The sequence below is a fragment of the Neovison vison genome, chromosome 4 (assembly GCF_020171115.1).
Source record: "Neovison vison isolate M4711 chromosome 4, ASM_NN_V1, whole genome shotgun sequence".
Classification (NCBI taxonomy): Eukaryota; Metazoa; Chordata; class Mammalia; order Carnivora; family Mustelidae; genus Neogale; species Neogale vison.
In genome coordinates, this window is record NC_058094.1 from 42,294,835 (window position 1) to 42,320,429 (window position 25,595).

Consider the following 25,595-nt stretch of genomic DNA (forward strand, 5'->3'; position numbering starts at 1 on the left):
AGTTTGATTGGTTCTATAGATTTTGGATATTAACCCTTTATCAAATATGTTATTTGCAAATATCTTCTCCCATTCTGAAGGCTGCCTTTTTTAAAACAGCTTCTGTGTGAGATGATTTTTGCCTGACTGTAGGCTAATGTCAGTGTTCTGAGTGTGTTTAAGGTTGGGTAGGCTAACTATGAAGTTCAGTGGGTTGCATGTATTAAATATATTTTCCACTTAAAAAATTTTCAGTTTATGTTGGGTTTATCAGGACATAACCACATCATAAAGCAAGGAAGATCTGTATAAGCAAGTGCCCGTATGTATGTTTTTATATATGTACATAGTTTTACACACAGATATATATATCTGTATCTTCTTAGAGAGTAGATGAATAGTAGCATACTATATACACTTTTTAGAAATGTTGCTTCTTTCACTTACTATATCCTAGAGCTTGCTCCATATGGTTTCCGTAGAGTTCAATCCCATTCCTTTTAACAACTGTAACTGTCCATTCATTGAATGGATGTATCACAACCTTATTGGTTGACATTTTGGTTGCTTTCAGTTTTTAGTAATTACTAGTGTTGCGATGAATAACCTTGTACATCTATCTTTGGAAAATTTTTTCAGTGTCTTGATGGGATAATTCCTACAAGTGAGATTTCTAAGACAAAGGGTAAGTGTAATTTTGCTAACCTTGCCAAATTCCCATCCATGGGTTTGTATCATTTCGCATTCCCACTAGCAGTGTGTGAGAGTAACGTTTCCCCATAGCCTCTTCAACAGGGCTTGTATTTAGGTATTTGTTAATCAGGTAAGTTTCGATTAGCAATAATCGCGCCTCGGATAAACCTCATTGGCTACGATACTGCCACTGCGCAAAGCTGTTAATCAGATAAGTAATAGTTTTAAATTTACAATTTTCTCATTTTTAATGAGGTACAGTGTTTTTTTCTTCATATGTCTTAGGGCCATTTGCATTCCTTTCATTATGAACTGTTGTTCATATTGCTTGCCCATTCATCCACTTTTTTGGGGTCCTTTTTGTTTCTATTTTTAGCAGGTCCTATACACTAAATATATCAACCCTCTCTCCATTATCGTTGCATATGTTTTCCCCCTAATTTATCATTTCTTTTTAATTTGCTCTAGGTGTTCATGTCCATGCAAAATTTTTAAATAAATTAGTATTAAGTTTCTCAATGTTTTCATTGTTGTTTCTTGTTTTGAGTTAGGGAAGTTTTTCCATTTCCTGGTCGTAGAGGAACTCACTTTCTAGTACTTGTATAGTTCTTAAAATTTTTTTAAAAGAAAGTTCTGATCTATTTGAAATGTATTTTGGTGTGTGGTATGAGGAATGGATCTTTGCCATATTCATGAAGGTTTTTAATCAGAAGAGGGTAGCAGCCACCAGGCAAAGACTTAGCTATTTGATTTGGACCTGGAAGGTGGTTATCTGAGCTGTTAATACAGTCTTATCCACTCAGAAAATTCTTTGGTTCAGAGGTGGAACTCACAAACTTCTGTGGTTAAGAGCCAAACTCACCAGGGTCTGCAGTTAAGATACGAAAGTTCCTCAATATTGTCTACCACAAACTAGAGATGTTAAAAGTAATTTGTATGGTGTTGAGCACAAATAGAGGTGGAAAAAGGCTCCAAGAATCCAAATGGTCTGTAAGCAAAGGAGCTTCTATACTTCAAACACCAGTAGACAGGCAGAGGGCAAAGCTGACAGGATTTTACAAGTTGACAAGCCTGGCCTGTATTCTAGGTAAGGGAGGACCTTTCTACCTTCAGCAGAGTTGACCAGAGGGCTGTCTCCAGACAAGATCACCATTTTCTTTTTTCTCAGAAGCTGGTTTGGATGCTCTGGGGTGAAGGATCACGTGGTTCAAGGAAGACAGAGAAGAAACAAGGTTGGACATGAGCTGATCATTGCTGAAGCCGGGTGATGGTCCATGGGGTTCATGAAGTTATTCTCTCCACTATTGTCTTTGTTTGAAATTTTCTATTACAAAATGTTAAAATGAGAAAATTCAAGTCATACACAATGGCCAGGATGAAGCCTTTGGTATCTGACTATAGCCTACAGATACTCCTATGGGCCTTCTGCAATCTTCTGTGAGTCAAATTAATCACTAGGTGGGATTTCATTAGTTTAAACCCCTGCAGAAAAGCCTTTATTAAATTGCATTCTAATGCTGTATCTTTTGCTTTTGTCAATAGTGGTTGTAAAAGTTGTCTTCATAGAGAATGTTACTGCATCTTCTATGCAATCAATGCCAGGAGATCTTACATTGTTGGGTCTACACTCTAAAGGAGGAGGTTTGGTCTGATTCAGGTGCATTTTTTTTTTTTTCAACATGACTCCTCCATAGACAGTATTGCGTACTTCTACCAGGTGGCATATGGTGACCAGTTTATCTCTTTATGATTTGCCTATACTATTCCAGTAGGTTTGGTAAAATGGTAAGATCTGAATTCTATCACTCACTTCATTTATTTATTAAAAGATGTCTATAAGAGAAACTTTTCCCTGTGATGCTAGCATTCTTCCCTGCCCAGCACAGCAGACATGACTTAAGTTTGGAAAATGCTAAAGGAAGTGACCACCAGTTGTTACCACCTCAGGAGGATCTTAGTGAGGCCAGGAGGCTTCTGAAATGGAGAGCTCTGAATTTGGACAGAGTACTCTAGATGAATTTATATAAATATGTCCTGGACAGAATATAGGAGCATAGGAATAAATAGGACTGGTTTAACATTGCCTACTTAAATATCAGAGAGTTTGCCAAAAGCAACAATTCTAGTTTTGGCATAAATTCCCCAGAGCTGCTCTTTAGATTATTAGAAAAAAGAGCTGGGTGTATACTAAGACCTCTTCCTGTTAGTGGCAGAGGAGTCACTGTGAGGCCAAATGATAAGAGAAAGGAAGTGGTCATGGTGTCCGGAGTAGAAGCTGTAACTAGGATGTCCCTGTAAATCAGGAACAGTGTTCACAGTGGCAAAGATCTCGAGTTACCACATCCGAGTTCAAATGGTAGCTGGGTCATCTAGCAGCTATGTGTCCTGGAGCAAGATATTTGACTCCTCTGAGTTTCCATTTCCTCAGTTGTAAATGGGGCTTGGAGACTGTGATCTACTTTTCAGACTTGTGCACATTAGAGATTACATAAGCCAAGCACTTTGCCCGATGCCTGGTATAGAATAGATAATTCTCTAAACAGAGATAATCAAAATAGCTGTTTATTTCTCGGAGTAAATAGTGAAACAAGAGTCGGGACTCATCCTAAAATCCAGTAGAAGAACGTGTTTAAATTCAGTAGATGAACAGATGGTAAAAAATAACTTGTGGACGAATCAGATGGGTGACATTTGAAAATTGTGCCAAGTTCCTCAAGGGGAGAATTGTAGGCTCCACAAAAGATGAAGCTGTTGCTGCAGGGCTGTAGAATCAGAGCAACTATCCAGTCAGCTACCGATAGAAACCAAGTTCCTCCCATACTTCCAGAAATCATTTGGTGAGAAATGCTACGTCCAAATTGCATCTACTCTGATGTCTCATGATTCATCTCAAGCTTTCTCATCAATGTTGGTTGTATTTTAGCTATTTTTTTTTAATAGATTAGCTTTTAAAATAGACCTTACACGAAGATTTGAGCTTAACTTTCTGTGACTTCCTTTGTATTTTGTTTGGTGTGGTAAAGACACCAGATTTTAATTTTAGTTGTCTAGCAGTCTCTGATACCACAAGATAGGGTGACTAGCCTCCTAGTTACTTAGGTTTGTGACAGATGAGGCTAATTGTTCTTGGTTTCTGGTCTGAGTGTGGTTGGCAGGAGCAGATGCTTAAGGCAGGTAGAGTAGAGTTGAAAACCTCCTTAGAAAAGTCACTAATGGGTTCGCCTAGGTGGCTCAGTCATTAAGTCGCTGCCTCGGGCTCAGGTCATGATCTCAGGGATCATGGGATCCCTGGACCTGGTCATGGGACCTGGGATTGAGCCCTGCATCAGGCTCCCTGCTCTGTGGGAAGCCTGCTTCTCCCTCACCCACTCCCGCTGCTTCTGTTCTCTTTCTCGCTATGTCTCTGTCAAATAAATAAATAAAATCTTAAAAAAAAAATCCCTTCTTTAAACAAACAAACAAAAAAAGAAAAGTCACTAATGGGAAATGTTGGGAATCTTCTCTTTCCACCTTCAACATACACTTAAATATCGTGGTCCCATTTTTAGACAGAGTTCAGAGCTCTCTACAAAGACCTCTAATGCACCTTAGTGTTTCACCCCCTTGACTAGGCCACTGAAGCGATGAGCACAGAGTTGGGGGGTGTGGTATCAAAGGTCTAGTCCAAGATTTCCAAATTCATGCTGGTGATGCATATAGAAGTCAAAGAATAGCGTTTGAACTGGATTCAGATCCCAACTTGCCAGTTTCTGAAGTCTGTCATCTTGAAAACTCTGCCTTAAAGAACAGTACACTAATTTATCATGGAGTTGGAGAAAGATGGGGAGAAATAAGTTCTTCCTGCCTGTGTCAGGCTTGGGAAATGTGCCACTGGCACCGTGACCCCAGGACGAGTTCCCTGGCAATTCTCTCCACATTCCTTTGCTTCATGACCAAAAAAAGAAAAGGACCAAAAAGCTTTGTATTCCAAAGAGAGAAGAAAATTAATTTTCATAGCCCAAAGTCCCTGTAGACTCATGTTAAATTCCAGAACGAAGGTCCACAAGTCAGCATGGCTGTATTGGGAGCCACACTATAGTCTAATAATGGAGAGAATATTCAGTCACTAAAGGGAGGGTAGTTTTTAGAAATCCACCAAATCAGAGGTAATTCAGTTGTTGCTGGGAGCAAGGGGGGCCTGGCATTATGTATAACTCTGAGCAGTATTGGTCACTAGGCTTGGCTTGTCTGAGCTGAGCTAGATAGAGTAAAGCTAACCACTTCCTGATTAGTTCTGGGAAAGGGGGACCTTCCTCCAGAGCAGCTGAAAGACAGACACCGAATGGGACTGAACCCAAGCCAGCCAGGTGATGGTAGTGTTCCACGACAAGGGGGGGTCAGGAGAAACCCTGGGGCCATCAGTGGAGAGAAGACTGGGGTGGAAAATGCTCTGTGAGACAAAGTGGTCAGGGTTACTCTTACTGGGAACGAGCCCTGGGCAGGTTTCTCAGTGGGGACAGGATTCCTGGTTACGTAATTCTCAGGAAAGGGGGCGTGGGATGGACAGCTAACGGGAGCTGTATTAGGGAGCAAGGGCTGCTATTTCGGCTGTGGATCTGCGGGCTGATCTGGCTGCTTGGTGAACTTGAACCTGTCTGAGTGCTGTACCTTGTGGGTGAGTAGAGCCTGGCAGAGACGCTGTCTACAGGCAGGAGCCGTTAGCTGAGGGTAACTGATAATTGCTTGGATTTTCTTCTTCTATTCTTACCTGGATTTAAACCGTGGAGAGTCCATTTTTACCTTCTTTGTTCCTCAATTTTTTTCTTTGCGCAGTAATAATAATAGCCATCTCAGGGTTGTTGTGAAGATTAAGTGAGCTAATAAAGAGGGGGAGCAGTTAGAAAAGGGCCTGGCATGCGGACGTGAGACCCATGGGGCTCCACTCAGCAGGGCCCAGGCACCAAGGACGACTTTCAGGGTGATTGCTGGCAGCCTTCACCCAAGACGCACCCATCAGGATGCCTGCGATTCTCTGCAGTCAGGTGTGAGAACTCCTGAGCTAAAACATTATTATTATTATTTTCTTTTTATAACTGTTTATTTATCTGAGAGAGGAGAGAGAGAGAAAGAGAGTTGGGGGGGAGGGGCAAAGGGAGGGAGACAAGCAGACTCTCCAGCTGAGCTCAGAGCCTGCCACGGGCTTTCATCCCAGGACCCTGAGATCATGACCTGAGCCGAAATCAAGAGTCGGACACTTAACCAACTGAGCCACTCAGGCGCCCTAAAATTTATTATTTGTATTCAGATAACTCTTTCCTAGATTAAAAAAGAACGATGGGTTTTGGCAGACTTTTTGTCAAGCCTTGTGTTTTTCCATGTTTCTGGTTTTCTTTTGTACAAAGTGGAGACTTAGGGCAGGTACAGCTACCTCTGTCTTGTAAACCTGTTTGGCTATAGTTGTAGTTCCAGGCAATTCCCTCTGTTTCTCATGCTGAGGCAGCAGCCCCAGGAAGATTCAGGAGTAAAAAGCCCATCTGGAGCGGCCTCATGGTCAGGCCATTCAGATTTCAGCCGGGGCAGCTGGGGAAGCGGGCTCCGGCCATTTAAGATGCTCTGCTCCGTCTCCTCCATGCTTTGCTAGAAAGGTGACCTGGCGCCCTGAGCACTTGATGATGAGGCGAAGGACTCTCCAGTAGATTCCGTCCTTATCACTTTCCCTCCACCCCACCTCTGCACTGTGGAGTGTTTCTATGTGCCCAGTTTCCACAGGGCCATTCAGTGGATCACAGAAGTGAGATTTTGGTTCCTGTATTTTATCATACAGCAACTGGGAAATTCCAGGCTTAGGATAATAGGGTTTTTTTTCCAGCCATTCTGAGTTGTTAGTGAGACTAGGCTTAATGGTATCCTGAGCAGGAAAACAAAGAGAGGAGAATTTTCTCCTCTTCGTCTCTCGAGTTACTAGGATTAGTAGAAAGACAGTGGAGAGGTCAGAGGTGTTTCTAGTGTTGAACTAGCTAAGCTGAAGCCCTAAGAGATGGAACCAAACGCCCTGTGGGGGGAGATAAAAGGGGAGATAAAATAATAAGTAAGACAGGGCGCCTGGGTGGCTCAGTGGGTTAAGCCGCTGCCTTCGGCTCAGGTCATGATCTCAGAGTCCTGGGATCGAGTCCCGCATCGGGCTCTCTGCTCAGGAGGGAGCCTGCTTCCCTCTCTCTCTCTCTGCCTACCTCTCTGCCTACTTGTGATTTCTCTCTGTCAAATAAATAAATAAAATCTTAAAAAAAATAATAAGTAAGACAGATATACTTAAATGAAAATAAAATAATTTAAAAAATTCCAATGTATCTGTGATAATAGAACACAAATGATCTGTTTTGAAGGGACTGGATTGAGGTGACAGAAAATGTTTAGCCTATGTCTTGAATATTCCTGTTAGGGTGGGATTGATGACAGGGAGTACTTCCTTTTTTTGGGAACATACTTATCGAGATAAAGTTCGTATGTCATAAAATTCATCCTTTAACGTATAGAATTCGGTAGTTTTTAGTATATTCACAGAGTTGTGAAGCCATCATTGCAAAGAATTTTAGAACATTTTTATCCCCAATAAAAGAAACCCCAGATCCTTTAGTTATAACCCTCCAACCTCCTACCCCACCCCCTGGCCCCAGGCAACCATTAATGTACTTTCTACTTCTATGAATTTGCCTATTCCGGACATTTCATATGAATAGATTCATATGGTGTTTGGCCTCATAGGTTTGGCTTCTTTTACCCAGCATAATGTTTTCAGTGTGCTCCATGTTGTAACTCATATTGCTCCTTCATTCTTTTTTGTGTATGAATAATATTCTCTTGGCTGGGTGAACCACTTTTATCCAACCCGTCATCAGTTGATGGACACCTGGGTTGTTTTCACTTTCGACTATTATGAAAAATGCTGCTATGAACATTCATGTACCAGATTTTGTCTGGACATACATTTTCATCTCTCTTGGATAGATACCTAGGATACCTAGAGTCACTGGGCTGTATGGTAACACTATGTTCAAGGTTTTTTTTTTTTTTTTAAAAGATTTTATTTATTTATTTGACATAGAGAGAGAGATCAAGTAGGCAGAGAAGCAGGCAGAGACCGAGGGGGGAAGCAGGCTCCCAACTAAGCAGAGAGCCCGACACGGGGCTCGATCCCAGGACCCTGAGATCATGACCTGAGTCAAAGGCAGGGGCTTTAACCCACTGAGTCACCCAGGCGCCCCCTCTATGTTCAAGTTTTTGAGGAAATATTCATTCTTGTTTCCCAAAGTTGCTGTATCATTTTACATTCCCTCCAGAAGTGTATGAGGACTCTGACTTCTCTATTTCCTCTCCAATACTTGTTGTCGTCTGTCTTTGTTATTATGGTTACCCTAACGGGTGTGAAGTAGTAGCTTACTGTGGTTTTAATTTCCATTTTGCTGATTAATAATGATGTTGAGCCTCAGTTCATGTGCATGTTGGCTATTTGTATATCTTCTTAAAAAATGTCTGTTCAAATCCTTTGTCCAATTTGATAGGGTTTTTATTGTAAGATTTTTTTTATCATGTTCTAGATTCAATTCCCTTCTTAAATAAGAGTTGCTATATTTTCTCCCATTCTGTGAATTCTTTTCATTTTTTTAATACTGTCCTTTGAAGGAAAAAAATCTTAATTTTCAATACATTCAATAGGTTTTTTTTTCTATTGTTATTTGTGTTTGGCATCATATCTAAGAAATCACCCACTGACAAACCCAAGGTCATGAAGATTTACCACAGTTTCCTTCTAAGACTTCTATAGCTTTAGCTCTTAGTGCTTTGATCCATTTTGAGTTAGTCTTTCTGACTTGTGTGAAGGAGGGGTCCAACTTCACTTTTTTGTGTGTGGATGTCTAGTTGTTTCATTACTGTCAAAAAGACTATTTTCCCTCTCTAGGAAATACTTCCTAAGGACTAAATTTTCAGAGGCAGTCCCAACATTCTGGTGTCTAATGAGTGACCCACCAACAGAGAATGGCATGTGCAGATTCAATGGGATAGAGGAGGCAGAAGACAGATGCTATGGCCTGAAAGTGAACCAGCTGTGAGCAAATGTTCACATTGGTGAAATCTGATAAGGGACATAGAGATAGGTCTCGGGAAACCAACAAGGTTATTGTAATTTCTTGGAATTTAAAGAAAATCTGAGGTCTAATACAAAGTTCCATAGACCCAGAAAAAGTGTCTGAGGGAAGATGTGCATATTTGGATCTTCTGGATCCAATCTGCAGGTATGATATCAAACCAACTGCATCACTGTCTGAGACAGAATCTGCAGAAATGGATCCTAAATTGTGGGGGAAAATTGATCTCAAGTATGGGTTTTGCTACCTATGGACAAATAAAACACAGGATCCCTAAGCATGTGTTTCTCACACATGTGTCATGTGACAAGGGGTCACGTGATCACTTGCATCAGAATTCCAGAGTCCTTTAAAAATGTCCACTCCTGGGATGCCTCCCAGACTTAGCGAACTAGGATTTCATGGTGTAAGGCCCAGTTTTAACAAACTCTCCAGGTTTAGAAAGCTCTATAAGACCTTTGTCCACTGTATGGCTGATGATGGGGATGTTTACTAGCCACTCCATTCATAGGATTAGTCAGCCATTTCCTGACACGGTAACTAGAGCCTGATAAAGGACACCGCCTTTTGGGCTGTTGCTGGGAGCAACCAGCTACTGATGGAGTTAGAGTATTCTTGGAAGAAACAACTATAAACTGGGTCCATGTTTGTCCAAGTAGTGAGGGGGAATACCCCAACCTCTGTTAGCCTCAAACTGTCTTTTTTCCTCCTATTTTTAGGAGGAGCACAGGTGACTGTCAATGAAATTTTGCAATAGCACGATGTATGGTCTAGTGTTTCTTACTTGGAATTAGTGATGTATTTGAGCTGAGTCTTACATCATTTAATAGTTCCTGAAAGTGTTCTGCTTTGGAAAATTGCCCCCCTCTGCTGCCACTGTAAACAGCAGTAACAACACAAAAACCCAGACTCAAGCAAACCTAGACACAAGTATCCGAGCTTTGTGAAACAGACCTGTGTTGCGTGAGTTTATCAGAAAATGGACACTGTCCTGGCCAGTGAAAGTAACCAGGGAAAATTTTGCTTCTCTGACTAAAACATTCACTAGCAGAAAATTAATTTCACCTCGTTTCACTAAATAAATTTGAACAAAGGATGTAAAATATTGGTTTGTAGGGGTGTAAAATCCTTTACTTGTTTGGGTTCCTGTGAGCCTGCGTGTAATCCTGACTCTTTGGAATTACTGAATTAAGCAACTGAAATGAGTTTGATTCTAAAAAGTGTTTACTGAGTGCCCATGGAAGACAAAGTTTGTGCCATCATTAAGTTATCAAGAGCAAGAGAGATATTAAATAAGTAACTGAAAATATTCTTGTACATTTCTGTTTGTGAGGCATGTGTGTTGATAAACTCATTATAAAATGCTCCCAAATACAGGCTATGTAACACAAAAAGTAGATGTTAAAATACAAGTGCATGAAAGACGGAGAAACTTAACATTCATAGATCTCATTTACTTTGAGGTGTCAAGAGTAAAAATATTAGAAATGTAACATACTTAGAATTTTAAGAATAATTCCAAGTTTTCCTGGAGTTTTTATCTGGGATGCAATCTTAGCTTTATTCCCTCCTAACTCACATTGTCAATAAATTACAACATTACTGATATATTTTCAAGGGCTAATGTTGCAGGAACAGTTAAAACGTTAGACAAAAGTGGTAAAATGTTTTAAACACCGTGAATCAGTTAAAAGCATCTGCCCAGATCTTTTCAACTCTTCATTTGTTTCTTTCGTATAAATCATTTACATCTCCTTTCCTTTGGTAAAGGGGAAGCAGTAATTTACCAATTACATTTTCTTTATTCCCATTATTCCTGAGTCTGTGTTAAGCTATTGAACTAGCAATGTTTCACTTTTACATGAAAATGAATTCCTAAAATGCGGTGGTGTTTATCCTGAAACACAAGGCAGAACATATGAAATGATAAGATCCAGATAATTTTACAAATTATAAACATGTATAATTCATAATGGTGAAACACACAGCTCTCAGAACCATGCTAACCCTTTATCCTGCAAAGCAGAGGAAAAGCCTTTATAATTTAGAGATGTGATCACCTGTTGATTTTTCTAATGGGTGGTTTTGGCCTTTTAGAGATCTACCAACCTGCTTCTTTGACTTGGAAGCTAGAGGCTGGAAGTAGAATAAAATGTGCAGAGAAGCCCAATTTAAGATCTTGGCTATCTTCCATCAGGAAAGGTGTTATATAAGGACCTTTCTTCCTATGAATTTTCTTTTCTTTTTTAAAAATTTTATTTATTTATTTGGCAGAGACACAGGGAGAGAGGGAACACAAGCAGGGGGAGTGGGAGAGGGAGAAGCAGGTTTCCACTGAGCGGGGAACCTGATAGGACCCTGGGATCCTGACCTGAGCCGAGGGCAGACACTTGAGGCCTGAGCCACCCACACGCCTGCCCCCCACCCCCCATGGATTTTCTTATTACTCACACAGAAACTAGAAGGACAATAATTGGGTGGATTCTATATTTGTGGTGAGTATGTTGGACTTTGAATCAGACAGACCAGGACTGGAGTCCTAATTCCAGAATCACAGGCTGTGTGACTTGGGCAAAAGGTAAAACTTTTTTCTCTCTATAAGATGGAATCTACTTTGTGAACATGTAAAGATTAAGTGAGAAAGCATATTTTTAAACTGATAAACCTATTACTTAGCCATCAGAAAGGACGAATACCCATCATTTGCTCGACATGGATGGGACCGGAGGGGATTATGCTGAGTGAAATAAGTTGAGCAAAGAGAGTCAATTATCATACGGTTTCACTTATATGTGGAGCATAAGGAATAGCATGGAAGACATTAGGAGAAGGAAGTGAAAATGAAGAAGGTGGGGAAGGTCAGAGGAGGAGATGAACCGCGAGAGACTATGGACCCCGGGAAACAAACTGAGGGTTTCAGGGAGGAGGCGGTGGGGGGACCGGTTAGCCCTGGTTTCATGGAACACTGGGTGTTGTGGGCTAAGGATGAATCATGGAGCACTATATTGGGAACTAATGAAGTACTGTACGGTGACTAACACAATATAATAATAAAAAACAAACAAACTGATAAACCAATATGCCATGAGCATAGTTGTATTATAATTGCTGAGAAAGGATGACTAAAAGTGATACATATATATACTTTTAAAAAACACTTTATAATGGGGCACTGAGTGGTTTAATTGGTTAAGCATCTGCCTTTGACTCAGGTGATGATCCCAGCCTCCTGCGATCAAGCCCCCGTCTTCCCTCCGCCATTGTGCTCCCTGCTTCTCCCCCCTGCCTCCCCCACCCTGCTCCTGCATACGCATGCTCTCTCTTTCTCTTTCTCAAAAACAAATAGAGTCTTTAGAAACCACATTATAGATTTAAAAGTTCTTTTTTACATACATTATTTAAAAGTTTCTAAAGAAGCAAACTCCTTTTAGAGCAGTGCTGGTGAGAGTCTTGTCATTGATTTCAGGAAGTGAAACATACAAGGGAAGATACTTGATTTTACAGAACAAGGTCATTTTATTAAACTAACGGGTGGGCCGAGGTGTTGTGAATTTGCAAATTGCCTAGCTTCAGCTGATCTCATTTCCTTATACAATTATGTTGGCTGTGAGACAAAGAAGAAGGATTTTTCCTAGACCTGTGATCCACTGAGTATGCTAAACCATTGGCATATGACGAGATGGTTTCCCTTTTGAAGTTCTCAAGACAAATGAGGCTTAGAGCCATCCGGGCTTCTTAAGAGATTCAAGAAGCAAGTCCATCTAGACAACTGGTTGTGCTCTTGCTCTTTCCCTGCGTTATGCACACCTAGACACAAATGGAAAGCACAACACAGATCAGGAGAAGCCCAGAAATGAGTATCAGAAGGTCAACAGATTCGGGATCAAGAGTGACACATTTGACACAAAAGTGACATTGATTCTCCAATGTGAATTTCCAGAGTGACTGAACGATGGAAATCAGAAGTCAGTCTAAAGGACAACTTGACTTAAGAAATCTGGGGCTATTGGCTTTTATTGTTTAATTGCAAACCTCATTTTGAGTGGAAGAAGTAACTTGCTTTATAGGCAAATCTCTTCTCAGAATTGTGAAGAGAATTGTGAAGGACTTGTTTGTGTTTGGCAGCGGGGGAGATGACTACTGGTCGTTTCATGCAGACTTTGAAGAGGACCCTTGAATTTCAGAAGCAGGCACTGCCAGATTACCTCTTTGGCTACACCTTCTGAGTTATTTCTTCTGTCTCTGCGGGCTGGTTATCAGTGAACTGCTTCATTGCTCAGAAGTAACGCCCTGCACTCTGTGTTTGAGATGGAATTTACAAATATTTGTTAATTGTGTCTTCTAGGCAGACACTATGCTAAATGTCAGGTGTATGAAATATGGCAAAGCTGTCTTGATGTCATGGCGTGCAAACTCCAGGGGCAGTTGGATCCATAGAAAGTTTGTCCATTTACATTTCTTTTTGTCTCTAATTTATTAGACATTCAAAAATTCAGACACCTGCTTAGAGATGTATTGGGTGTGGAATGGCTTCTTTTGGTACAAACCCACTTCTTTTCTGTAGTGAATATAATGATAACTTTTATGACATCTGATGGCTCCTGAGAATCAATAAAGCCAGTTGATGGTTAATGTTTGACCGAAGGTGAGGGGAGAGGCTGGGCCAACAGCTGTGCACAGGGAGTGTTCTCCGGGGAGATTCTCAAGCCCCAGCAAGAGTCTCAACAGCTGAATGGAAGAAAATAACTTTTAAAACCATTTTGTTATTTACTTACAGAAAGGTAAGTGTCAGCATGTCTTAACTATGTTGTTAAGGTACTTCTTCAAGAATGACAAAATAGATGGTGAAGGCAGAGTACTTAAGAAGTTGCTGGATAAATTTATTTCCTTTAAGGGTGCTATGTGACTGTGAAGGGAAGAATAGTTTATTCTTGGTGTGACAAGTTTACCTATGGAGCACAGTATCTTTTTCAGTTTCTTTTCACTAGTCTTCCCAATTTATAAATTTATTTAATGAAATGGCTTCTTGGATCAAGGTTGACAGAGGGATTAAAGGAAAGATGGAATTTGGGGATGTTGAAACGAGTGTTATATCCATTCCTTGCTATTAAAATCTAGAAGTGCCTAGTGCTAAGATGCCCTGGGGCTCTGGATTCTAGAAATCAGAGCTGGAATCTCATTCCTACAAAGTGTCATCTCTCAGATGTGGTATTCAACAAATGAGCATTCTATCTACTTCTCAGAGAATGCGATACAATTTAGGGTTGTTAGGACTGTCTGGGACCCAATGGGGGAGGGGAAATGCATAGGAGAAAAGAAACCCTTTCTTTAACGTACTGGATGTAAGAACTGAAACCAGAGAGATAGACCTGCCTTCCTACTTGGGAGGGCAAAACTTGCTGTGTGTGTTGGTCAGCTTTTGGTGGATGTTCCATCCACTGACAAGTGATCATTTTGAGATGTCAAGTTGTGTACAGCTCATTGTGTCTTCAAAGCTCCAGCTTCTGCCTCGGTCTTGGTTGTTTCTTTATTATGGGTGACCTTTTGGAGACAGATGCCCTCTGCCATGGGGTGGGGGGTTCCTCAGCTGTAGATTGGAAGGATGATGCATTCTTTGAAATTTTCTTGATTTAATTTTCTTTAAAAACTTAGATGGCATGTGAAAAACAGTTTAAAAGAAAAAGAAAACACATTTAGGTGACAAGGAAAATGGACAATATTCAGCTCTCACCAGGAAATGAAGTATCTTTTGCTGAGTGAGGGTTTATTGCAGACTGCAGGGTGTAGAGTTTATGAGTCTTCAGGGTTGGGCAGATGGGTTAGGCCAGTTTCATCATTTAGTGGCCAGTGGGCACTGAATTGCTTAAGCTCCCTGGACCTTAATTTTCTCATCTATGAAATGGAGATACTTGCCTAACCAAGCAGTTATGAGAATAAATTAAATATGCTTGTAAAAAGTTCAGTATATTGCTTGCATGGGGTAGATGTTCAATGAATGTTAGCTCCCTCACCTTTAGAAAGTTCAAGTGTTAGGGGTGCCTGGGTGGCTCAGTTGGCAAAGCATCAGACTCTTGATTTCAGCTCAGGTCATGATCTCAGAGTCGTGAGGAGACAGAGATTTTGTTTTCTCCAGCTTACATTGTTGTAAGAATACAATATATAATACATATAACATAGAAAATATGTGTTAATTTGACTGGTTATGTTATCAGTAAGGCTTCTTGTCAATCGTAGACTATTAGATGTTAAGGTTTTGGAGAGTCAGAAGTAAATGCAGACTTTTGAGTGCACAGGGGTTTAGTGCCCCTAACCCTTGAGTTGTATAAGGGTCAAATGGATGAGTCCTCTGGTGAGGTGTGGGTGTGGCGTCCTTTGAAACTTACCTAGATGACTCCTGGGAAAAGTCATTGCTGTTCAAGATGAAGGTTGCATTTCCTGTTCCTCCTCCCTTCTTCCTCTTTTTTTTGAAGATATTTTTCATTTACTTTAGAAAGACAGAGAGAGCGCGCTTGTGAATGGGAGTTGGGGCAGAGGGAGAAGATGGGAATCCTCAAGCAGACTACCTGCAAAATGAGGAGCTCAACAAACTCCAGGACCATGAGATCATGATCTGAGCCGAAATCAAGAGTGGGATGCTCAACCGACTGAGCCACCTGGGCACCCATTTTTCCTCTCTTTTATAAAAAGCAAAATATATGCTGGCAGAAACTAAACTTCCTAATCTGTTGTCAAAAGAACTTTCTGGAAAAGAGAATGTGCCCCCACTTTTCTTCCATGTTAAGAGAGATGACTCTGAGATGGAAAGCTGAGCATGAATCATCATGTCCCTTTCTCCAAAGGCCTATATACAGGTGCTTTTATGGGTCTTAGTTTACATGGATAGGCATATATAGATTTAATTTTTGGCATAAGATTGGATTCATTCAGAAATCTCTTAGAATGGGGCTCATTCTGTGGTCTACTCATTGATTCAACAAGAGAAATGTACCTCAGTTTATTACAGAAATATCTATCTACCTATTTGTTACTTGTGAGAACAAACAGAAATGTTTATGGAGGTACATTAAATATAAATGTAATAAAAACATATATACTTAATGGTTGAAGTTGATTTTTCACTTAAACATATGTAACAGCCCAAGATCTACCTGGTTATTGTGTATATGGCACAAAGAAAACTCAATTTCTCTTAAAAGATTCTGGAATCTTTCATCCATGAATAGTCTGAATCCTCTCATCCATGATAGTCTGAATAAATAACTTCTTACCACACTTTAATTATCTTCAAACATTAAGACTTGTGTTCTTGCAAAAGACAAAGAGCAGTCAAAATGATAGATTTGTGCCCTTCAAGAATGTTTAAACTAAGGATGAGCACTTCTTCCTCAGAGGGAGGGTTCTGTGCTTGGTTTCTGCAGTCAGACTGACACCCTGTCCTCAAAGTCTCTGAGCTCAGTTTCCTTTCTGTAGGATGACAACAGTATCTACCTTATAGGACTGTTGTGCTATTTAAATGAAATAAGTTGTCCAAGGTGCTTAACTTGGTACATGCTCATAAAATACTAGCTAATTAAAAATTTTTTTTTCAACTATACAAAGCTAAGTCATGAGTGAAGTATCATAGGGGCATGGTGTTCTTTATGGAGATAGGATTAAATTTATATTTCTTTGATTCTCTTGCCCATCCCAGTAGTCAGTTGTGATCTAACTACAGAGATTGGAAACTGAACCTGTCACACTGCACGACTGCACATTTTTGTCAGGAGAATCCTTGTCTCTGGGCTACTTTATAAATGAGCTAGTATTACAGCAAGTGTCTGGGGATTTTGTTTTGTTTTGTTTTTAATCTCTGTATCTAAACCTGATGGGATGAAATCTAATTCAGATTTACCTCATACTGATTTTCTAAGGACAGAATGTGTGATTTTATTATCTTGACAAAATGCTGATCTGTATGCTTTATAAGTCAAAATAACTATTGTATAATACATGAGGAAACCCTTTGTAAAAAATAATTAAGCCATCTTTTATGAGAAATAGTAATTCCCGTCTTCCTCTTTAGGCCAGGGAAGGCCCTTATGATGTTCTGACGTGTGGAGGAAAGCCATTCTTCCCTCGCTTCCTCCTGGGGTTTCTGAGGTGTAAATCTGGACACCAGAGGAAATTCAGCACTGTCATCCTTGCTGCCAGGCTGCTTGAGATGTCAGGGAAGCACCACCCCTAGATAGCTACCTATTCCCATGAGGGGACCTCCTTCCCTTTGATCTCCCCCAACTATCATTTTGTTCAGGGTTGGGCACTCTGTGTGGCTCTGAGGGGAGCTTCCCCTTCTCTCACTCACTTCCAGGGAGTGTTGGGTGGAATGAAAGCTAGCCAGGGATAAGCTTAAACACAGGTCTCAAAATATTCCTTAGATCTCCTTTTTTTCTTTAATAAGAATAATTATGGTAGTAATTTGTACTTAAATTGATCATATAGATTTAAAATTTTATAAGTCCTGTTGGCGAGGGGGCCTGCCATAACTCTCATGAGCTTGTTCATCTGACCTTGAACCTATCGATACAACAAATAATCACCCTCAGTTCTGTATGTGCGTAAATCCAGATTTGCATATACCAAAAAACTGGCACATCTGTATTACAAAAGCTTAGTGAGAGACTTACATTTGTGTGTTGGGGTGGAGGACCCCCTTCCCTACTTGTCTTCCTTCCTCCAAAATCAGTCTGAAATGCAAGACAGCAGCCTTGCTTTTATGCCTGCCTGTTTATTTCTAGCTTATTAATGGCCACTTTAATTGGGTTTCTAATTCGTCAAGAGTGCAAATTGGTCAGAGCTTCCTGTGATTTTTCTAAATGTAAGAGATGTAATTGGTGCCAGAGATTTGCGAGTGAGACCCAAAAGATAGGCATGATTGATTTGAACATTACTTGATGAACAACGGTGTGAGCAGGCTTTTTAATCTGATCTTTATTCCTATCTGGCCTTGCTTTATAATTTATGCTGATGTTAGCAATATACAGTGCAGAGGTACAATAAAGGGTGCACACGGTATGTAGTGCTGTTTGGTCCTAGTGGTATTATGAATTCTAGTCACATCCTCTCCTGCCCACATCACCTATGATATTTGAAAACAAATTTTCTAGTCCTTTCCTCCTGAACCTTCTTTGTTCTTTGGAAATGCATAGTTCAACCTTCGAGTAGGGTAAATTACTTGAATTCAAAGCCCTTAAAGCCTTCTATTTTTTTTTTTTTTTTAAAGGTTGAGAGATGACTAAGTCTTTTTAAGGTTTGCCTATCATTGAGCTTTTTGCAACGGGGAGAAAAAATCGATGCTTGTGTGTTGAGTTATTGAAGGTTTAGAGACCTGGGATGTAGGAATTCCATGTCTTTACTCAGATAAATGGGGAAATGACTAGAGTGTCTAAAAATGCCTCTTGGAGGAATTGGAACCCAGCAGGAGAATTAATCAAGTTTTGAGGGGACCCCTGAGATGCCATGGGCACTGCATGTGTGATAACTGAACACAGGCCTGTCTCTGGCCACCTCTATCCTGCAAGGGCGGTGCCTTGCTCACTCAAAACCAGACTTCCTTGGGGTAAGAGTTCGCTAGGGCGGCGTAACAAAGTACAACAGATGGGGGTGGCTTGAACAACAGGAATATGTTGTCTCACAGTTCTGGAGGCCAGACGGCCAAAGTCAAGGTGTCAGCAGGGTTGGTTCCTTCCGGGGGTTATGAGGGTCTGTTTGCGGCCCCTCCATTCTGCTTATAGATGGCTGTCTTCCCCCATGGGTCCACATTGTCTTCCCTCCCGGTGTGTCTCTGTGTCCAAATTTCTCCTCCTCAGTGGGGGAGTCGGCTTGTCTCTCTCCCTCTGCCCCACTGTTGATGCTCTCTCTCTCTCTCTTTCAAATCAGTCAATCAAATCTTTAAAAAAAATGGGTTTCCTGGGTGGCTCAGTTGTTGAAACACTTGGCTCTTGATTTCTGCTCAGGTCATGATCCCAGAGTCGTGGAACTAAGCCCTATGTTGGGCTCCACGCTGAGTGTGGAGTCTGCTTGAGATTCTCTCCCTCCTTCTCCCTCTTCTCCTCCTCTACTCACATTCTCTCTCCTTCAGAAAAAAAAAAAACAAAAACAAAAACCAACCAGAAAGAAAAAAGAGAAATTTTTTGAATTTTTGGAAGGTGTGTAATGGATAAAGTGATACCAGATGTCTTGTTATTTTTATGAATAAGAGCACAGGTGTAGAACTAGCCAGGCAGTGTGATCTGAGGCAAATTTCTCAACTTCTTTGATCCTCACCTTTTGATTTTTGCTCTCTAGGAGGCAGATGTTTCCATAGTCCCTGGTTCATAGGGTTTTCATGAGAAATCAGTAAGGTAACACATAGAGAAGTTGCCGCAGGTGCCAGGCAAGTCGTTTTTATTAAGTGTTAGCTGCTTCTGTGCTGTTGTTCAGGCTGGACCCAGATGCAGGGTGCGGGGAGATGTGTATTTTGTGAGCTGTGGTGAATCAGGGCATCAGCCCGAAGCAGCAAGGCCAGAAGCCCTGTGTATTTGTCAGTGGTCCACGGTTAAAAGCAAGTGGTGGTGGCTTTTCAAAATTCCTTCCCCACCCCCCAAAAAACCTTTGACCTGTGTTGCTAAGGATGTGCTTGGCCTCTCAGATAGTTGCCATAGAAACTGTCTGAATTCAGTCCTTGTGCCTCAGGGAAACCCCAACAAATAACACAAATTCCTAGCAGATGGTTGTATCAACCATTTCAAAGAGTTCAGATAAAACGTCACTCGTTATCTAGAAACGTGCTCCAGTCCTTTTCCAAGTGGTGCTGCGGACGAAATCTACCAAGTGTGTGTGGCTTGGTGGTTTTAGGTGGTTTCAGTTGTAAGCTGTGCTTTTTCCCTCCAGCAATACTATGATCCAGGATGTGACACCCATTAGTGGAATGATGTCCATGCAAAGAGGAAATAGAGGCAAGGCCTGTCTAAGAGGCTAAAATTCCCTTCAGGCATAATCCCCGCATTAGTGAGGTTTGCCCATATGCCTGGAGATGAAGGCTTTGCCTCCCTGCTTCACTGGGCCATGAGGACATTGCCATGAAGGCTGCTTCTTGGGTTGTCTCATTGTCAGGGCCACCGACAGCCAGGGACTGTGGAGGAGACATTCCGTAGGACAATGTTCAAAGTTCTGGCGAAGCACACGGGGGTGGCAGAATGAATTTTTATTTAACAAACACTGTTCAAAACAGGAACTCATTGAACCCCATAAATCTCACAGGGAGGCACCCTGATCATCTCTGCTTAAGGATGAGCAGATACAAGTCCATGAGGGAGCCGGCTGGTCGAACTCCGGGGTCCGTGCTCCCAACAGCGGTACTGTGCTGTAGAAGGGTCTGCACATGAATGAAGGACGCCTAGGTATGGGGGTGGAAAAAGCAATCACCACCATTTCCCCCTGGAAACCTCTCTGTGAGGGATGAGACTAACTGTAAATGACCAAATAAAGGAGAAGTGCATTGCTATGTTCACTTTTCTGATTCCTTAAAACATCCCAGATGGTGGCCTGAGCATCTGACTAAAATAAGGCATTTATTTTATTTGTATGTGTTTTTCTATCATTCAGTATATATGTCTTTGGGAGATTAAAAGCACTGAAAAATCAGTTCCAGGAGAGATGATATGTATCAACCAGTTCTTTTTTTTAAATTTTTAAATTTTTATTTTTTTAAGATTTTTTTATTTGTTTATTTGACAGAGAGAGATCACAAGTAGGCAGAGAGGCAGGCAGAGAGAGAGAGAGAGGAGGAAGCAGGCTCCCTGCTGAGCAGAGAGCCTGATGCGGGACTCTATCCCAGGACCCTGAGATCATGACCTGAGCTGAAGGCAGAGGCTTAACCTACTGAGCCACCCAGGCGCCCTGTATCAACCAGTTCTTAACCTGTTTACTGCGCAGAAATCTGTTAGTGTATTTAAAAGAGAAGCGACCCTTTTCATCGACAATAAAAATCTGTGACTTTGCATCAAAACACATCTTTAAATCTCAAATTAGTTTCCTTGAACATTTTATGTTTATTCTGGAAGCTCTTAAAGATTGGGTAAATTCATAGGCTATCACTCTTAGATAATTAAAATGTTTTAGAATTTAACAAACATCTGTTGAGGGCTTAATATATGCAAGGCATCGCATGACAAGCTGTGAGAGGGTCAAAAAACTTTTTAAAATAAGACCTCTGCCTTGAAGGATTTTGCTTTCTAGCATAGGTGATAACACAGATACATAAATAAATGTTTTTTAAAAATGCCGGTACGAGGGGCTTCGAGAGGAAGACACTTGTGGCTGGAAATCAGCAAACATTTCATGAAGGAAGTAGGATTTGGTTTCTAACTCCTTGAAGGCAGACTCTGTATGCCTTATTTGGTTATCCCACGGCTTAGCACAGAGAAGCTTTTTATAATAATTCAATGCTTTTGAAATCAACGAACAAGTTGTTGGACCCAGGAGGTAAGGTATGACAAGTAGTACGCATAGAAGTGAGGAGGGACAAGCTCAGTCCAACTTCCTGATGCAAATATTGATGGTGCATCTCTTCCAGCTGGCCCTGTGATGGGTGGGGTAGGCAGCAAGTGTCAAAGCAGGGAGACAGGAAGGCTCAGGGTGCAGAGTCCATCTGGGTAGACTGCGTTACTGAGCGCGGTGAGGGTGTGGGAGAGAAGGCTGGAAGAGTAAGTTGGGGACCAGTATTTGAAAGCTCTTGAATGCCGAGGAGCTTGAGAAGAATGAGCCCCAAATGTGCCATTAGTGTCTCTATTCCTACTTCTCTTAGAAGCTAATCACGTGCATTTTGCAAGGTCAAAACAAAACAAAACAAAAACAAGTTAGACTGAATAATTTTTTCATTTACATATTTCATATTGCAGTATGCTAGACCTGGCATTGTTTTTTATTTCCATGTGTCTCCATACCACATCAGCAGTCAAAAGCAGTAGAAAAATGTCTTGTTTGTGTTTAAGATAATGAGCCAATTCTAAAATGATATTTGAACACAACAACCAAATTAATTCTGTTGCAAAAGCTAATTTCTAAACATTCACAGAATTAATGAATCTGACTGTCCTTAAGGATTTTAACCCTAGCTCTTCCTTAAAATATTTAGAGAACCTTGGGAAAGGATGCTTCATGGACTTAGCATGTAGAAACAATATATACACTTTACATATCTGTTTCTCTGTGCCTACATCCATATCTCTGCAGCTCTCACACTATGTACAGTAACATAGAAAGAGTTCAAAGAGGTTTGGGTCTTTGGGATCTGACAGGTCTGGCTAGAAGCAAGGTAACGTCTCTTCCTACTTATGTACTGGGTGAATCACTTAACTTTGAACTTCCATGTCCTTCTGTATAAAATAAGTATAACATTTCCTAAGTCATTGTTTCTGTGAGAAACTTACACATTTATTATTGAGCAATTGGTATGTATTTTCTGTTTGAGGAAACTGAGGCACGGGAAATTAAGTGGTAAAACCATGGCAGCACAGCTAGTGAAAGGCAGAGCTGGGTTTCTGGTCCAGGCTTTCTGACTCAGAATCCACTGACCATATACTATTTGAAAAGGCCCCTCCCCATATCTATCTCATAGCTGATACTTAATAAATGCTTTATTTCTTTCTCTCCCAGGGCATTTGCGGCATTTGTGCAACTAAAACCAGATGAACTTTTTCAAGTACAAATATAAGCTATCTAAATGTAAAGAACTAAAAAAAATTCAAAGGCTACATTTTTAGGGTGGTTTGAATTTCAGTAACCATTTACCACTCTTTCATGCTGATTATATCAATAAGTTAAAGGAGGACACATTTTGCATGGGGCACTGGGTGTTATACACAAACAATGAATCTTGGAACACTACATCAAAAGCTAATGATGTATAGTGACTAATATAACATAATAAAAAAATTCAATGTAGAAAAATGTAAAAGAAAAATAAAGAAAAAGATGAAACAGGATTGTCCTTAATCCCTAGAGATAATGAAGTGATTAGAATTTTAGTGAAATGAGTGCATTTCTCATTTTGTCGATTTTTGGTATTGTTTTGGCAGTCCGGTATCATGACAGGCAACAACCTTGCTTTATAGGCCATGTGGAAAATTTATATCAGAGCTTAAAATCAGTTAGTCATGAGGTATCTCAGGGTAAAAGTTGTAATTTCTAAAAAACGTGAAGCCTCAAGAAAGAAAAAAATAATACTGAGCAGAAGAGAATAAGGACAGAACTTTGATTCTTATTTGGTTGCTTTTGTAGTAATACAAAGTAAGCTTTTTCCTTAGGGGTATTGCCTAGTTAACAACAATGTTTAGAAGACCAAAGTCTGGCTGGTGAGGTCTTTGAATGAAGGACTCTGAACATTCTTGGGTTCTTTCTGCTTGAGGAATCTCATGTATTTGCAGCTTTGCATCAGAACCACTAAAATGTTAGTATCTAGTTATTCTGGCATTTGCCAAAACATATCTTTCTCATGTGTATAATAAAAGTAAAGACTATACGTCTTTTCTATCATTTAAGACTTGTAAATGGAGAAGATTATAATAAAGTGAAGCAGTTAAAGAAATGGAATTACCATGAGCTTCCTTTGAGACTTGTGGGTTCCTGTGCATGAGGTATCGTGAAGCTTCTGGAAGACTGGGTTATTCCCTAAAGAGAAGAAGCTGTCTTATAACTGGATATTGTCCAGTGATCCTTTCTGGCTGGAAAGATGTGATTTTAACAGACTGGTAACTAATTGCTTTTATTCTCTGGTTTATTCACAGGAGTTTCAGTACAGAAAACCACAATGATGCAAGCCCAACTGAATTGCTTGTGTCTCCTTATGCTTTATTTGGTAAGATGTTCTTTATTTAGTTACTAGAGTATTTTCTGATGTTTTCTACCTCATATCAAGGAAACAATGATTATTATGACTTAAAAAAAGTCTGTCAAAATTAAATTGTATACGAAGAACCCGTAGTTTGTCCTAATGTGGTATTTATTTGTAACCATGTGAAATGGTTACAAGTCATATTTCTATCCTTCAACCAGTGAGGTACTTTTTCTCAGCTCTTAAAAGCCAGTACCATTTAATGGGCCAGGTTTAAAACAAATCTAAATCATATTTAGACCTTCAAGTACAGATGAGAGAACTAGAAAGAAAAGTATACTGAAGCATAAATCAGTATTTGTATAAGTGTATTTGTATATATAGTCTGTGTATGCATGTGTATATTAGTTTATTTCCCTTAATCTTGGCTTTTTTTTTTTTTTACTTTGACCATGAAAAAGTACCACTGAAATATTAAGAAAAGCATTTTCTCTCTTTCCAACCCTGTTCTTCTCTGTGCTTTTCTTCCCATATATGGTTTGGAGTTTTCTGGTCAGAGTTGTCTTCAGCCGTTTGTGGAGCGAACCCTCTCAATGACAGGCTTCTACAGGTTAGAGCTGGATGGAACCTGGAGGAACCCAGCCCTCAATCTTGGGTAGATAGTGAGGTGCCAACTTTGTTTTATTCATGAGGCTCACAAAGATCATATACTTGCCCAACAATCCGTTGTGTTATGAAGCAAGCTTATGCGGAAGGATTTGGTTCTCTTAGAAGGAAGTTACTAGATCCTCACACCTCAAATCATAGCTCCTTTCTTCTGGGGCCCCAAAATAACATTGAATTCTGAGTTCCTGAGAGCCCTCTAGAGCTCACACTGTTTAGAATATTTATAGAATGAAATAGAGCCAATCTCACAAACCTAGCAGAGCCTTCCTCCTTAGGGTGGGGCAGGGAGCTACAGTTCACATTTTATGAACAAAGTGCCTCTGCACGGACCTAGGGCTCAAAGCTTGTCACTAGGACTGTATAAGGACTAGGTCAAACATACCCTCTTGACTTCTCTCCCTTCTCATCCCTCAGATGTCCTTTCCTATCTGTATTATCACAGCGTAGTAGTGAAGTCAGTCCTGGGTATAAAACTGGCACTGCCACTTCCCAGTGATAGGAGCTTGGGTGAGTTACTTAAGCTCTGAACCTCAGTTTTCTGCCCTGTGAAATGAATCTAATAAGAGTACTTGCCTTAGGGCGCCTGGGTGGCTCAGTGGGTTAAGCCGCTGTCTTCGGCTCAGGTCATGATCTCAGGGTCCTGGGATCGAGTCCCGCATCGGGCTCTCTGCTCAGCAGGGAGCCTGCTTCCTCCTCTCTCTCTCTCTGCTTGCCTCTCTGCCTACTTGTGATCTCTCTCTATCAAATAAATAAATAAAATCTTTAAAAAAAATAAAAAATAAAAAAAGAGTACTTGCCTTATTGGTTGTTGTGGCAATTAAATGAGACAATGCATTTATAAAGCCCTTGGATCAGTGGCAGGCACAGTCTAAGCACTGGAAAAATATTGACTATTATTATTATTGGCTGTTACTATTATTACTATAGCATTTTACCTTTACTTTTTTTTAAAAGTAGACTTCACACCCAGCATGGAGCCCAATGGGGACTTGAACTCATGGCTTTGAAATCAAGATCTGAGCGGAGATCAAAAGTCAGACACTTAACTGACTGAGTCACCCAAGTCCCCCGTACTGCAGCATTTTAAATAGTCAGTGCCTACACTCATATGGACTTTGACTTCCATGAGGAGGACTATCTTTTCGTCATGTTTTGTAGCCTCATTACATAGCACCATGCCAGGGGTAGGGTAGAAATTCAATACATAATTATGGACTTATATTAGGAAACAATGAGATCTAGGAGAAGATTCTGTCACAATAATTTGATATTAGTGGGCTTAT

At 40.5% G+C, this 25,595-nt stretch overlaps 1 protein-coding gene and 1 pseudogene across 1 annotated transcript in view; one reads left to right on the plus strand and one right to left on the minus strand.

Moving 5' to 3' along the window:
* CDH17 (cadherin 17) overlaps positions 1–25,595 on the plus strand; it is a 105,688-nt gene that overhangs the window by 32,888 nt on the left and 47,205 nt on the right. The window contains exon 2 of the mRNA XM_044245296.1: positions 23,600–23,670. Coding sequence (XP_044101231.1) covers positions 23,600–23,670 — 71 coding nt within the window. The remainder of the gene's footprint in view (positions 1–23,599; positions 23,671–25,595) is intronic.
* Positions 769–874, minus strand: LOC122905641 (annotated as a pseudogene).